Genomic DNA, 16,902 nt, shown 5'->3' with positions numbered 1-16,902 from the left:
CTACAATGTAGAAAATAGTAAAAATAAAGAAAAACCCTTGAATGAGTAGGTGTGTCCAAACTTTTGACTGGTACTGTATGTGTATTCAGGGACCTTCACATTCCAAAAAGGCTTCTGTTTTTTGGTGTCTCTATTTTGCACAGAGATTACTTCAAACTTCTAAGATATTTACTTTGAAGTTGAAATTGAGTAGGACCGTCTGTGCGTCTTATAAAATCATCATCAACAGGTCTGTTACAGTCATCAGAGTTTGAGAGAGAATACAACACTGTTTCCAACTCTATATTCCTCTAGGAGTCCATTCTCTGTTTAAGAGATTCACACGGTGTTCATATCTATAACACCTGTTTTCCATGTCTCAATCAACCTACCGAAATTAGTCAGGGAGAATATAAACTAAGACTGGCAAAAATACATAATTGCCATTACAAACTTCTCAAAGATGGCTGCCTGGTACTGTGTCTACTATCCACTCTTACCGTGTCCCATTTAGCATTCATCTTCTCCTTTTCAAACTTGGCGAACTCCCTCCTGTCGTGGATGATCATGAGCAGCTTCCAAATGAGCAGCAAAGCCAGGCCGATCAGCACAATGCCCGCCACAACGCCAGCCACGATGGGGATGATGTCCGGGCCCGCAGGGCAGTCTGGAACACAGACAGGGAAACACACAGCAAGAAAATCAAGTTAGCCCAATATTTTTGAGGGTATTTAACCAGGCAAGTCAGCTGATGTAAAATCAAATTCATTTACACAATTATGTCCTGATTTGCATTATACTGCATCTAGGACAAGGAACTTCTGGTCAGTTCTTCACGGTCAGGGCAAGAACTCCTAGCTCTAATCACAACACTACTCAATGGATAAAACAAATAAACCTATTTTTCACTCTGTTATATCCTCAGTCACAATGCCATGCCATAGACTGCATATTCTCTCACCTAGTGTTTCCACCACATGGACCTCCTTCTCGGTGTTGTTGTTGACAGCGTAGGTGTAGTAGAACCAGCAGTCATTGGCATCCCTCTCCTTACAGTGCATCAGGGGGAAGGCCTGTCCTGGCTGGGGCAGCTTGTCTCGGTCCTTCACCTTGATCAGGTTGAAGTAGCTACAGTCCCTCTCACACATCTCCTTCTTCTCCCCCGTCCCAAAGGCCCTGCACTGAACACACTCCCTGTGGAAGACAGGACATTGACATTAAACTCTGTACAGCTGGATTAACACATGCAGGTAGTCTCACATTGGGATTCCTAGACTTGTAACATATTCACTTGTCTATTGGAATGCAAGAAAGCTAAATATTGAGGTTTATGCAAGTGTCTATAGTGGGCAATGCTGTACCCTACACTCTTAGCATATTTGTTTTCTATCTAGAACCTAAAAGGGTTCTTCAGCTGTCCCCATAGGAGGAACCTTTGAAGAACCCTGTTTGATTCCAGGTAGAACCCTTTTTGGTTCCATGTAGGACCCTTTCCACAGAGGGTTCTACATGGAACCCAAAAGGGTTCTACGTTGAATCAAAAAGGGTTCTTCTATGGGGACAGCCGAAGAACCCTTTTATCTAAGAGTGTAACTAGCACTACTGGTTTTAGATATCACAGTCGTCTAAACGGTCCATTGTTCTCTTTTTTGGAATGATCGGAAGAAAGGAAACAGAGGTCACACAAATAATGGAGGTTAAGTCGGATAAATGAAGAAAGCTAGATGCCTATTTTAAAAAGGGTAAGAGGCAAACTTAAGGCTGAGGAAAGAGGGAAGGAATCGGTCCCTTAAAAAAAAAGAACGGGGGGGGAAGCTGAATTATTTACAACCATTACAATAAACCTGTAATCCACATAACATTCCCACTAGGAAATACAGAAAATAGTTGTTTTTTTGCATTCTTAAAACAATATAATGATCAAATTTAATTAATTCCTTTATTCAACTCACTTGTGTTCTGCGCAGACTCCTGGACAGGTGGGACAGATCTCACAGGTAGGCCCCTGGAACTTGGGGTCAGTGCACTTGCAGGTGCCACACTCACAGGTGCCCCGGCCATTACAGATCTGCTTGTTAGAGGCCAGGCAGGTTGTGGTGTCCAGAGAACAGTCACAGGCACTGCCCGTCCAGTTGGCATCACAGATACACACCCTGCACTCACAACGTCCATGTCCTGCCACAACACAACACGCACAGGGTCAGAGATGAGAGATTACCCTGCAAAGATCAAATACAATCACAGATAAAGGCTGACAAACGAGGGTAAATCTAATTTCATAACGAGCAATGATCTGTAATTTCATTGGAAATGGGCTCATTATAACCACGAACGCGCACGAGGTCACTCATGTGTGCAGAGCAGGATGTCACACTTGTCTTCAGATGGTAGAGCTTGGCCATCATTTCACAGTAAGCAAAATCTGTAATGATATCATTTAATGCATTTATCTTCGACGCATGCCTATTGCACACCACAGCAGCTCAACTGATGACTTACCTCCGCAGAGTTTGTTGTTGGAGCGGTCACAGTTAAAGTTGTCACACTCGCAGAACTTTCCACTGTAGCGTTCCTCTGGGTTCTCCCTCTTCTTACACTCGCAGGCTCCACACACACAGTCTCCGTTGTTGCTGCAGATGTCTGTACCGTTGTCTTTACGACAGTTCTTATCCAGGTCTTCACTGGTCACTTCGTTGGTGCTGCACTCACAATGTCTACCTATACGGCCCTCGTTGCACCTGAGTGACAATAAAGAAAATGAAATGTAATCCTTTTTTACAACATGCCAATATTGTAGAATATTCAGACAAACCGATGCAATACACCGGAAATCAGTTACATACCAATGGACTATAGAAATAGATTTACAATGCATTATACATACAGTATCAAACATCATACTTTCTCTATGCCATGGACAATATTACAATATGAAAGGTAAATAAGGGTTAAGATCTTTTGCCTGTGAAACATAAGTGCCTTACCTGCAGGCTCCACATTCATATGTCCCGTTACCGTTGTGGCAGATTTCACTGTTCTCAGTGCCGTCTTTGTGACAGTCACATTCACAGATGAAGTTCAGAGCGATCTCCACCTCCTCTGTGAACCCTAGGGGTTTGATCTTGATGGTCTCTGGTTTGCCCATCTTAGGACACTGCTTAGCTGTGATGTTTATGGTGAAAGACACCTACAGATAAGTGATGAAGGAATGCATTCACACTAAGGGCATACTAATTACATTTCATAATAAAGAAAACTATGCATTTGACTAGTCGGACATCTAATAATGAACAAATCCAATGCACTTGGCCAGAAACCTGAAATAACTTAACCCGAAAGATGACAAAAATAGATCTATATTTAGAATAGAAAACAATGGAGGATGTTTTGGTTACCCACCTCGTCTCCGATGGAGATGTTTGAGCATTTTCTTCCCATCTCTCCCTCACCAGTCACTCCGTTCTTGCAGCGTGACTGGTACGTGATGGTAACTCCCTCTGCTAGCTTAGTGTTCTCCAGAATCACCTCTGAGGAAAGAGACTACCGCGCAAAGAACAAGAGTTAGCCCACTGCAAATTGAAAATGACTGAATATAGTATATCTACAGTTTAAAATGCATATTTGAAAATGTTCCAATACAAAGAAGAGTTCAGACAGAGACGTGATGACTTTAAAGTAACAGCAGCACGGTTTTTGCCAACTATTTTGAGGCTGAAAGTATTAAAGTGAGATTGTGTGCAGCAGTGCATATTGTCTAGTAACCAATCCAATTTATATTTACATTGTAGGCATCAATAATGAGGTTGATAACGTTGCTGGAGTTTGCAGAGAGTGTCCCCACTGCAGACTTAGGAATGAGATTCTTCAACTCCTGAGTAGAGAGAGAACACCGTAGAGTAAATGATCATGTACTAGTATGTCAATATGAATCATGTACAGTCGTGGCCAAAAGTTTTGAGAATGACACAAATATTAATTTCCACAAAGTTTGCTGCTTTAGTGTCTTTAGATATTTTTGTCAGATGTTACTATGGAATACTGAAGTAAAATTACAAGCATTTCATAAGTGTCAAAGGCTTTAATTGACAATTACATGAAGTTGATGCAAAGAGTCAATATTTGCAGTGTTGACCCTTCTTTTTCAAGACCTCTGCAATCCGCCCCTGGCATGCTGTCAATTAACTTCTGGGCCACATCCTGACTGATGACAGCCAATTCTTGCATAATCAATGCTTGGAGTTTGTCAGAATTTGTGGGTTTTTGTTTGTCCACCCGCCTCCTTGAGGATTGACCACAAGTTCTCAATGGGATTAAGGTCTGGGGAGTTTCCTGGCCATGGACCCAAAATATCGATGTTTTGTTCCCCGAGCCACTTAGTTATCACTTTTGCCTTATGGCAAGGTGCTCCATCATGCCGGAAAAGGCATTGTTCGTCACCAAACTGTTCCTGGATAGTTGGGAGAAGTTGCTCAAGGAGGGTGTATTGGTACCATTCTTAATTCATGGCTGTGTTCTTAGGCAAAATTGACTTCTCCGGACAAGCTTTTTTCCGGATGCCCCAAACAATCGGAAACGGGATTCATCAGAGAAAATGACTTTACCCCAGTCCTAAGCAGTCTAATCCCTGTACCTTATGCAGAATATCAGTCTGGCCCTGATGTTTTTCCTGGAGAGAAGTGGCTTCTTTGCTGCCCTTCTTGACACCAGGCCATCCTCAAAGTCTTTGCCTCACTGTGCGTGCAGATGCACTCACACCTGCCTGCTGCCATTCCTGAGCAAGCTCTGTACTGGTGGTGCCCCGATCCCACAGCTGAATCGACTTTAGGAGACGGTCCTGGCACTTGCTGGACTTTCTTGGGCGCCCTGAAGCCTTCTACACAACAATTGAACCGCTCTCCTTGAAGTTCTTGATTGCACCTAAATCAACCATTTATCGGATAATCTTACTGGCAGCAATATCCTTGCCTGTGAAGCCCTTTTTGTGCAAAGCAATGATGACGGCACGTGTTTCCTTGCAGGTAACCCTGGTTGGCAGAGGAAGAACAATGATTCCAAGCACCACCCTCCTTTTCAAGCTTACAGTCTGTTATTCGAACTCAATCAGCATGACAGAGTAATCTCCAGCCTTGTCCTCGTTAACACTCACACCTGTGTTAACGAGAGAATCACTGATATGATGTCAGCTGGTCCGTTTGTGGCCGGGCTGAAATGCAGTGGAAATGTTTTTTGGGCATTCAGTTAATTTGCATGGCAATTAATTACAATTCATCTGATCACTCTTCATAACATTCTGGAGTATATGCAAATTGCCATCATACAAACTGAGGCAGCAGACTTTGAAAAATTTATATTTGTGTCATTCTCAAAACTTTTGGCCACGACTGTAGATCTCTAAATAATCACTGCACCAGAGAAGTTGCTCAGAGCAAAACTGTTATGTTTTGCCTGACCATTTAGATTGGAAAGTAGTTTGAATGTGGTCTGCAAACACATTGTTGTAAGGTCTGAATCTAAAGTTAACTATTTAGTGTTGTGACATTCTACATTTCGACAAAGATCCAAGTCAAAGTCTGTATTAAAATGGCACCATATTCCTTAAACAATGCACTATGTAGTGCGCTATATACATTGCCTTCGGAAAGTATTCAGACCCCTTGACTTTTTCCACATTTTGTTACGTTACAGCCTTATTCTAAAATGGATAAAATATATATCCTCAGCAATCAACACACAATACCCCATAATGACAAAGCCAAAACAGGTTTAGACATTTTTGCAAATTCATTAAAAATAAACATACCTTATTTACATAAGTATTCAGACCCTTTGCTATGAGACTCAAAACTGAGCTCAGTTGCATCCTTGATGTTTCTACAACTTGATTGGAGACCACTTGTGGTAAATTCAATTGATGGGACATAGTTTGGAAAGGCACACACCTGTCTATATAAGGTCCCACAGTTMACCGTGCATGTCAGAGTAAAAACCAAGACCTGAGGTCAAAGAAATTGTCTGTAGAGCTCCGAGACAGGACTGTGTCGAGGCACAGATCTTGGGAAGGGTACCAAAAAAGACTCTTCCTAGAGCTGGCCGCACGGGAGAAGGGCCTTAGTCAGGGAGGTGACCAAGAACCCGATGGTCACTCAACCTCAAGATTCTCTGGTCTGATGAAACCAAGATTGAACTCTTTGGCCTGAATGCCAAGCGTCACGTCTGAAGGAAACCTGGCACCATCCCTATGGTGGTGGCAGCATCAAGCTGTGGGGGTGTTCTTCAGGGGCTGGGAAACTAGTCAGGATTGAGGAAAATATGAGGGGAGCAAAGTACATAGAGATCTAACAGGACAACGACCCTAAGCACACAGCCAAGACAATGCAGGAGTGGCTTTTGGATAAGTCTAAATGTCCTTGAGTGGCCCAGCCAGAATTTGGACTTGAACTCGATCGAACATCTCTGGAGAGACCTGAAAATAGCTGTGAAGCAATGCTCCCCATCCAACCTGACAGCTTGAGAGGATCCGCAGAGAAGAACGGGAGAAACTCCCCAAATACCGGTCCGCCAGGCTTGTAGCGTCATACCCAAATAGACTCAAGGCTGTAATTGCTGCCAAAGGTGCTTCAACAGAGTAAAGTGCCTGAATACTTATGGAAATGTGTTTAATTTTTTTATAAATCAGCAAGAATGTCTAAACCTGTTTTTGCTTTGTCATTATGGGTATTGTGTGTAGATTGATGAAGAATACAATGATTTAATACATTTTAGAATATGGCTGTAACCTAACAAAATGTGGAAAAAGTCAAGGGGTCTGAATACTTCCGAAGGCACTGTAGGGTGCCATTTGGGATGTATCCCAAGTCTAACAGTTGAATCAAATAATCAGACCTTCTCCCGAGGTTGACAAACATTGTCCAAGCATTGGGACTGATGTGGATATGATAAAGGAATATTGTCAAACTCCAGGCAGACATCTTAATGGCTTGAAAAGCAGTAGAGGGCAAAAATTAACATTCAGAGGATTGTGTCCCAAATGGCACCCTATTCCTTATAAAGTGCACTACAAAAGTAGTGCAATATATAGGGAAATTGTTGTCATTTGGGACACAACCAGATGTCCAAAGATATGTTACTAGTAAAAAGGAGCAGATTCTGCAGAGCAAAGGTAAATGTTTCTCTGCTCTTCAAAGGGTTGGGCTTCCTCCAACAGAGAAGCACAGAAACTTGAAAATAAGTGTTTTCCCACACACACAGGAACAACTTGACTGACCTTGTAAACAGGCTGGAACTCCTCTGTGATGGCAAAGATTGTCTGGATGTTGTTGTCACTTAGTTTCTGAACCAGATGGGCGATGGAGGGGTAGTCCTGTTACAGGGAGACAATTAGGAAGTAGCCCAGGTTAGCCCTTTGATGACATCACTAAGGCAAGTAGCCCATATCCTTCAAATCTTTTCATATTCAAAATACAGACCACACAGAAGACAAAGAAAAAGCCACAATACATACAGTAAATAGCAATGTATTATTTAAGAAATAATGCCTAAGAACCCGGGCATTATAGTGTGACAACTCCCGACAAGGGCTGTTCTAAGGCCCGGGGTGAAGCCATAATTCCTGGGTTCCAGGGCATTATTGCTTTTAGTTATTTCCTCATCTTTTGACCCAGTCTTAATTCTATTCATTCGACATTGCTATGCTAAACAAATCATTGGCATGTACAGTTGAAGTTGGAAGTTTACATACACCTTAGCCAAATACATTTAAACTCAGTTTTTCACAATTCCTGACATTTAATCCTAGTAAAAAGTCCTTGTTTTAGGATCACCACTTTGCTTTAAGAATGTGAAATGTCAGAGTAATAGTAGAGAATTATTTATTTCAGCTTTTATTTCTTTCATCACATTCCCAGTGGTTCAGAAATTTACATACACTCAATTAGTATTTGGTAGCATTGCCTTTCAATTGTTTAACTTGGGTCAAACGTTTCAGGTAGCCTCCCACAAGCTTCCCAGAATAAGTTGGGGGAATTTTGGCCCATTCCTCCTGACAGAGCTGGTGTAACTGAGTCAGGTTTGTAGACCTCCTTGCTCGCATGTGCTTTTTCAGTTCTGCCCACAAATCTTCTACAGGATTGAGGTCAGGGCTTTGGGATGGCCACTCCAATACCTTGACTTTGTTGTCCTTAAGCCATTTTGCCACAACGTTGGAAGTATGCTTGGGGTCATTGTCCAGTTGGAAGACCCATTTGCAACCAAGCTTTAACTTCCTGACTGATGTCTTGAGATGTTGCTTCAATATATCCACATCATTTTCCTCCCTCATGCCATCTACTTTGAAGTGCACCAGTCCCTCCTGCAGCAAAGCACACCTACAACATGATGCTACCACGCCAGTGCTTCACGGTTGGGATGGTGTTCTTCGGCTTGCAAGCATAACAATGGTCATTATGGCCAAACAGTTCTATTTTTGTTTCATCAGACCAGAGGACATTTCTCCAAAAAGTACGATCTTTGTCCCCATGTGCAGTTGCAAACCGTAGTCTGGCTTTTTTTATGGCGGCATTGGAGCAGTGGCTTCTTCCTTGCTGAGCGGTCTTTCAGGGTATGTCGATTTATAGGACTTGTTTTACTGTGGATATAGATACTTTTGTACCAGTAACCCATCTTCACAATGTCCTTTGCTGTTCTGGGATTGATTTGCACTTTTCGCACCAAAGTACGTTCATCTATAGGAGACAGAACGCGTCTCCTTCCTGAGCAGTATGACGGATGTGTGGTCCCATGGTGTTTATACTTGCGTACTATTGTTTGTACAGATTAACGTGGTACCTATTTAGGCGTTTGGAAATTGCTTCCAAGGATGAATCAGACTTGTGGAGATCTACAAATATTTTTCTGAGGTCTTGGCTGATTTCTTTTGATTTTCCCATGATGTCAAGCAAAGAGGCACTGAGTTTGAACGTAGGCCTTGAAATACATCCACAGGTACACCTCGAATTGACTCAAATGATGTCAATTAGCCTATAAGAAGCTTCTAAAGACATTACATTTTCTGGAATTTTCCAAGCTGTTTAAAGGCACAGTCAACTTAGTGTATGTTAACTTCTGACCCACTGGAACTGTGATTAAGTGAAATAATCTCTGTAAACAATTGTTGGAAAAAATACTTCTGTCATGCACAAAGTAGATGTCCTAACTGACTTGCCAAAACTATAGTTTGTTTACATACACTGGTGGTGACAGTCAGTGCTTACCTAACACCGAACCCAAACCGGCTGCGCGCGTGCGCCATCGTGCATACATTTATTTTGTTCCCCCACACCAAACGCGATCACGACACGCAGGTTAAAATATCAAAACAAACTCTGAACCAATTACATTCATTTGGGGACTGGTCGAAAAGCATTAAACATTTATGGCAATTTAACTAGCTTGCACTTGCTAGCTAATTTGTCCTGGGATAAAACATTTGTTATTTTACATGAAATGCACAAGGTCCTCTACTCCGACAATTAATCCACACATAAAATGGTCAACCAAATCGTTTCTAGTCATCTCCCCTCCTTCTAGGCTTTTTCTTCTCTTGACTTTATATTGCGATTGTCTACTTTCATAAATTAGGTGCATTACTGCTTCTGACCTCGTTCGTCTTTCAGTCACCCACGTGGGTATAACCAATGAGGAGATGGCACGTGGGTACCTGCTTCTATAAACCAATGAGGAGATGGGAGAGGCAGGACTTGTACGGCACAGATAGAACTGACTTCTATTTTAGCCCTTGGCAACACAGATTCAATAATTGAATAATATAGATTTCTAAATGTATTTTGCAAAGCTTGCGCAGTGAGATTGAACAGAGTAAATAGGCATTTCAAGGCATAGACACCGTCTGGAAAGCAGTTATAACCAATCAGGATTAGAATCACCCGTTGTATAATAAACTACATTATGTATTATTATACATACATAGTAGTGGCTCATGGTGTACATGTTGTTCTCCAGGTGGCATTTCCCATCGTTGGGCAGAACAATCCCTCCCAGTTTCCCATCTCCAGCAAAGTGGAAGCCAGCATCAGTGGAAAACACCAGCAGACGGGTGACGTTCCTCCAGCCAATGTGCTCCTGGGAGGAAGGAGAGAGAGAGGCTCATACAAAGTCATTGTAAAATAAAACCACATACAGAAAAAGGACACCAGAGACAAATACCAGAGAACAAAATTACAAAACATAGGAAAGATTCAGGAAATATATTTAAACTAGGAACAGCTATTTAAAACGTCTTAGGGCTAGGGGGACAAATTCCGGTGAAACTGGAGGGCGCGCAATTCAAATAAATAATCATAAATATTATGGATATTAAACATTTAGGTACATACAAATGTCTTATATCGGTAGAAAGCTTAAATTCTTGTTAATCTAACTGCACTGTCCAATTTACAGTAGCTATTACAACGAAAGCATGCCATGCGATTGTTTGAGGACGGCGCCCCACATCAAAATATTTTTCCACCGGCACAGGTTTCATAAAATCACAAATGGCGATTTAAATATTCACTTTTTAAAAAATCTTCCTCTGATTTGTCATCCAAAGGGTCCCAGCTATAACGTATCGTTTTGTCAGATAAAATCCTTCTTTATATCCCAAGAAGTCTGTTTAGTTGGCGCCATTGATTTGAGTAATCCACTCGTTCAACTTGCAGAGAAAGGAATCCGAAAATCTATCCCTAAACTTTGTTTCAACAAGTCAAAATAGGTTTCTATTTACTCCTCAGATACCCTAAAATGTAATCAAACTATAATATTTATTTTGGAAAGAAGTAGGTTCAATAGGAAACTTTAGCAGGTGCGTCTTGTCTTCATGGTGTGCCCATACACGAATTTCCAAGACTGTGTCCCTGAACTAAAACTAATTTCTTATTTGTTTTGGACGTTATGAGCCTGAAACCTTGAACATACACTGCTGACACCATGTGAAAGCCATAGGAATTGCATCCTGGGAGCTAGAATTCAGTATGCCCCTATACTTTCCATTGTAAGAGCATGGTCTCTTACAATATAGGAGACTATATCTATTGTGTTATAGTCTCCTACATAATTTGAACATTTCTACAAACTTCAAKGTGTTTTATTTCCAATGGTACAAATTTATATACATATCCTGGCTTCAGGACCTGAGCAACAGGCAGTTTACTTTGGGCACTTCAGTCAGGTGGAAATTGAGAAAGAAAGGGCATAGTTAAGTACTGCTGTGCATCTCCTCCTCATGGACTGCACCAGATTTGCCAGTTCTTGCTGTGAGATTTTACCCCACTCTTCCACCAAGGCACCTGCAAGTTCCCAGACATTTTTTGGAAGAATGGCCCTAGCCCTCACCCTCTGATCCAACAGGTCCCAGATGTGTTCAATGTGATTGAGATCCGGGCTCTTCGCTGGCCATGGCAGAGCACTGACATTCCTGTCTTGCAGGAAATCAGGCACGGAACGAGCAGTATGGCTGCTGGCATTGTCATGCTGGAGGGTCATGTCAGGATGAGCCTGCAGGAAGGGTACCACATGAGGGAGGAGGATGTCTTCCATGTAACGCACAGTGTTGAGATTGCCTGCAATGACAACAATCTCAGTCCGAAGATGCTGTGACACACCGCCCCAGACCATGATGGACCCTCCACCTCCAAATCGATCCCGCTCCAGAGTACAGGCCTCGGTGTAATACTCATTCCTTCGACGATAAACGCGAATCTGACCATCACCCGTGGTGAGACAAAACAGCGACTCGTCAGTGAAGAGCACTTTTTGCCAGTCCTGTCTGGTCCAGCGACGGTGTGTTTGTGCTCATAGCCGACGTTGTTGCCAGTCATGTCTGGTGAGGACTTGCCTTACAAACAGGCCTACAAGCCCTCAGTCCAGCCTCTCTCAGCCTATTGCGGACAGTATGAGCACTGATGGGGGGATTGTGTGTTCCTGGTGTAACTCGGGCAGTTGTTGTTGCCATCCTGTACCTGTCCCGCAGGTGTGATGTTCGGATGTACCGATCCTGTGCAGGTGTTGTTACACGTGGTCTGCCACTGCAAGGACGATCAGCTGACCGTCCTGTCTCCCTGTAGCGCTGTCTTAGGCGTCTCACAGTACGGACATTGCAATGTATTGCCCTGGCCACATCTGCAGTCCTCAAGCCTCCTTGCAGCATGCCTAAGGCACGTTCACGCAGATGAGCAGGGACCCTGGGCATCTTTCTTTTGGTGTTTTCAACACGCTATTCTCAGTGCTCTCTGTCTTTCTCAGCCTTCTCCAAGCCACATGTAGACGTCTCAGCTAAGGCCCCTAGTGTAACATGGAATGCTTTTCCAACAGCCTTGAAGGAGTTCCCACATATGATGAGCACTTGTTGGCTGCCTTACCTCCACTCCGTGGTCCAATTCATCCCAAAACATCTCAATTGGTTTGAGGTCGGATGATTGTGGGGGCCAGGTCATCTGAAGCAGCACTCATTTACTCTCTTTCTTGTTCAAATAGCGCTTACACGGCCTGGAGATGTGTTGGGTCATTGTCCTGTTGAAAAACAAATGATAGTCCCACTAAGAGCAAACCAGATGGGATGGCGTATCGCTGCAGAATGCTGTGGTAGCCATGCTGGTTAAGTGTGTCTTGAATTCTAAATGAATCACTGATAGTGTCACCAGCAAAGCACCCCCACACAATCACACCTCCTCCTCTATGCTTCACGGTGGGAACCACACATGCAGAGATCATCCGTTCACCTACTCTGCGTATCACAAAGACATGGAGGTTGGACTCATCAGACCAAAGGACAGACTTCCACCGGTCTAATGTCCATTGCTCGTGTTTCTTGGCTCAGGCAAGTCTCTTCTTCTTCTTGGTGTCCTTTAGTAGTAGATTCTTTGCAGCAATTTGACCATGAAGGCCTGTCTCATCTGAACAGTTGATGTTGAGATTTGTCTGTTACTTGAACTCGGTGAAACATTTATTTGGGCTACAATCTGAGGTGCAGCTAACTTTAATGAACTTATCCTCTGCAGCAGAGGTAACTCTGGGTCTTCCTTTCCTGTGGCGGTCCTCATGAGAGCCAGTTTCATCATAGCGCTTGATGGTCTTTGTGACTGCACTTGAAGAAACTTTCAAAGTTCTTGAAATTTTCCGGATTGACTGACCTTCATGTCTTAAAGTTGTTGACTTGCAATTATCAGAGTAAGAACTCAACGGACACCATGAAAGCTCAAATCAAGTTTATTCTTCCCAAAGGATCGATAAGCTGAACAGACGACGACATTTCACACAAGCACTGATATTTAACCCTTTCTCCTCTGCTGAGTCTCCTCCAGATCTGAACAGCCAATGCATCTCTGTTGCTAGACAGAACCTTAGTGATATCTGTTCTTCCTCACTTCATCTGACCTGTGCTCCCTCCTCCCCAACTCACGTCTGTCATGGTGACTGGTACCAGACTGTGTCTCTTCTCCTCCCAGAGGATCCCTCCCATAGGATCCCTGATGGCTAACAATAACCTATCCTGACATAATGTAAACGTTATACATTACCCTCTCTCACTCAGTGACATTAACTTCTTTGTGACAGGGGGCAGCATTTTCACTTTTGGATGAATAGCGTGCCCAGAGTGAACTGCCTCCTACTCTGTCCCAGATGCTAATATATGCATAGTATTATTACTATTGGATATAAAACACTCTGAAGTTTCTAAAACTGTTTGAATGATGTCTGTGAGTATAACAGAACTCATATGGCAGGCAACCTGAGAAAAAATCCAAACAGGAAGTGAGAATTCTGAGGCTGGTCGATGTTCAACTCATCGCCTATTCAAATCCCTGTAATATATGGATCTGTTTGCACTTCCTACGCCTTCCACTAGATGTCAACAGTCTGTAGAACGCTGAATGAAGCCTCTACTGTGATGTGGGACCGGATGGGAGGTGTTTCAGTCAGTGGTCTGGCAGAGTGCCAGTTCTTGGTCACGTGCATTCCAAATGATATCGCCTTGCGTTCCATTACTTCTAGAGACTCAAAGGAATTCTCCGGTTGGAACGTTATTGGATAGTTATGATAACAACATCCTGAAGATTGATTATCTACTTAGTTTGACCAGTTTATTCGACTTGTAATATAACTTTTTGAAGTTTTCGTCCGACGTTTGCCTGCATCTGCGCAAGCGTTTGGACACGTGTACTACACATGCTAGCAAAAGTAGCTACTTGGACATAAGTAATGGACATTATCGAACAAATCAACAATTTATTGTGGAACTAGGATTCCTGGGAGTGCATTCTGATGAAGATCATCAAAGGTAAGGGAATATTTATCATGTAATTTCGTATTTCTGTTGACTCCAACATGGCGGAGAAATGTTGTTATATCTGAGCGCCGTCTCAGATTATTGCATTACATTTACATTTAAGTCATTTAGCAGACGCTCTTATCCAGAGCGACTTACAAATTGGTGCATTCACCTTATGATATCCAGTGGAACAACCACTTTACAATAGTGCATCTAACCTTTTAAGGGGAGGGGGGGGTTGAAGGATTACTTTATCCTATCCTGGTATTCCTTAAAGAGGTGGGGTTTCAGGTGTCTCCGGAAGGTGGTGATTGACTCCGCTGACCTGGCGTCGTGAGGGAGTTTGTTCCACCATTGGGGTGCCAGAGCAGCGAACAGTTTTGACTGGGCTGAGCGGGAACTGTACTTCCTCAGAGGTAGGGAGGCGAGCAGGCCAGAGGTGGATGAACGCAGTGCCCTTGTTTGGGTGTAGGGCCTGATCAGAGCCTGAAGGTACGGAGGTGCCGTTCCCTCACAGCTCCGTAGGCAAGCACCATGGTCTTGTAGCGGATGCGAGCTTCAACTGGAAGCCAGTGGAGAGAGCGGAGGAGCGGGGTGACGTGAGAGAACTTGGGAAGGTTGAACACCAGACGGGCTGCGGCGTTGTGGATGAGTTGTAGGGGTTTAATAGCACAGGCAGGGAGCCCAGCCAACAGCGAGTTGCAGTAYTCCAGACGGGAGATGACAAGTGCCTGGATTAGGACCTGCGCCGCTTCCTGTGTGAGGCAGGGTCGTACTCTGCGAATGTTGTAGAGCATGGTGTGCTTTTTATGTAAAGTGTTTTTGAAATCTGACACAGCAGTTGCATTAAGAACAAGTGTATCTTTAATTCTATGTTAAACATGTATCTTTCATCAAAGTTTATGATGAGTGTTTCTGTTATTTGACGTGGCTCTGCAATTTCTCCGGATATTTTGGAGGCATTTCTGAACATGGCGCCAATGTAAACCGAGATTTGTGGATATAAATATGCACATTATTGAACAAAACATAAATGTATTGTGTAACATGATGTCCTATGAGTGTCATCTGATGAAGATCATCAAAGGTTAGTGATTCATTTTATCACTGTCTGCTTTTTGTGAATCCTATCTTTGGCTGGGAAAATGGCTGTGTTTTTCTGTGGCTATATACTGATCTAACATAATCGTTTGGTGTGCCGAAAAGCCTATTTGAAATCAGACATGTTGGCTGGATTCACAAAATGTGTAGCTTTAATTTGGTGTCTTTCATGTGTGATTTCATGAAAGATTGATTTTTATAGTAATATATTTGAATTTGGCGCGCTGCATTTTTTTCTGGCTGTTGGCCAAGTGGGACGTTAGAGTCCCACATATCCTAGAGAAGTTAATAAGTATATTTAATATTCTCAGAACCCAACAAAGTAATGATTGATTGTCGTTTCTCTTTGCTTATTTGAGCTGTTCTATACAACCTTACTTTGTCACAACACAACTGATTGTTTCAAAGGAAATTCCACAAATTAACTTTTAACAAGGCACATGTTAACTGAAATGCATTCCAGGTGACTATTTCATGAAGCTGGTTGAGAGAATGCCAAGAGTGTCATCAAGGCAAAGGGTGGCTACTTTGAAGAATCTCATCTCAAATATATTTTGATTAGTTTGACACATGGAATAAAAAACAAATGTGGTTATGTCATAGTTTTGATGTCTTCACTATTATTCTACAGTGTAGAAAATAGTGAAAATAAAGAAAAACCCTGAAATGACCAGGTGTGTCCAAACTTTTGACTGGTACTGTATATTATAATAAAAACATAATACTTACACCACAGACAGCCACTTGCATGATGGCATCAAAGCCTCCCTCTGGTGAGTCCAGGTTTCCAGAAATCTGCTGTTGTCCCACCAGGGTGTTGAACTCCTGTCCATTGCTGGTCAGCTTCAGGACGTTCTTATAGCTGAATGGACTGGTGCAGTTCTGGTCCCCAGTACAGGGGTTCAGCAGCTTGGCTGGGGTGGTGCTTATGTAAGGCATCACAGTCTTCTCAACGAAGGAACCAAAACCTAGAAAAGAAGAAAAGATATCCAGCTTATAAACTGTATTGGTAAGGAGACAGGACACCAATTTGTTAGCTTCAGAACATCTTTACTAAGATAAAACTGGATATGTTACACATAACATTATGGGTATTGTAGAAAATGTATAATTATGCACCAAAACAGCACTGAAAGCAGAAGAGATCAAGTTGTTGTGGAGAAAGTTCAAAGAAATATGGACATCCCATTCCTCAAACCGGGGCGGATTCATAATCTTACCGATTCTGAAATCAGATGTGATCTTTGACATCTCCAGCATCAGCTGTGTTCCCAGGTTCTTCACATTTTCCAGATCATCCTTCATTGAATAGGAGAGGTCCATCAGGTAGTAGAGGTCGATGGGGTAATCCTCAGCTCGTTTGAACTTCAGATTAAAAGACTGGGGTTCACCTACAGTATACAAACAGATAGGAAAGGTTAAACCAGGGACTATGGATAAAAATTTGCCCTTTTGCTAACTCTGGCACATTTAAATTGATCTTAACAGTGAAATGTTGATTAAGGTGCATTGTTCCTGTC

At 42.7% G+C, this 16,902-nt stretch overlaps 1 protein-coding gene across 2 annotated transcripts in view; it reads right to left on the bottom strand.

Annotated features, from left to right (window-relative positions):
- Positions 1–16,902, bottom strand: part of LOC111953554 (integrin beta-1) — a 38,262-nt gene that overhangs the window by 6,509 nt on the left and 14,851 nt on the right. For both annotated transcript variants that reach the window (XM_023972921.2, XM_023972922.2), the window contains exons 5-15: positions 16,603–16,773; positions 16,112–16,350; positions 9,940–10,095; positions 7,244–7,339; positions 3,761–3,850; positions 3,379–3,519; positions 2,964–3,166; positions 2,479–2,717; positions 1,932–2,154; positions 941–1,173; positions 480–646 (exon numbers count right to left, since the gene is read on the bottom strand). In XM_023972921.2, coding sequence (XP_023828689.1) covers positions 480–646; positions 941–1,173; positions 1,932–2,154; positions 2,479–2,717; positions 2,964–3,166; positions 3,379–3,519; positions 3,761–3,850; positions 7,244–7,339; positions 9,940–10,095; positions 16,112–16,350; positions 16,603–16,773 — 1,958 coding nt within the window. The remainder of the gene's footprint in view (positions 1–479; positions 647–940; positions 1,174–1,931; positions 2,155–2,478; positions 2,718–2,963; positions 3,167–3,378; positions 3,520–3,760; positions 3,851–7,243; positions 7,340–9,939; positions 10,096–16,111; positions 16,351–16,602; positions 16,774–16,902) is intronic.

Source organism: Salvelinus sp. IW2-2015, linkage group LG27, assembly GCF_002910315.2.
Source record: "Salvelinus sp. IW2-2015 linkage group LG27, ASM291031v2, whole genome shotgun sequence".
Lineage (NCBI taxonomy): Eukaryota > Metazoa > Chordata > Actinopteri > Salmoniformes > Salmonidae > Salvelinus > Salvelinus sp. IW2-2015.
This window is presented reverse-complemented; position numbering and strand designations above follow the sequence as displayed.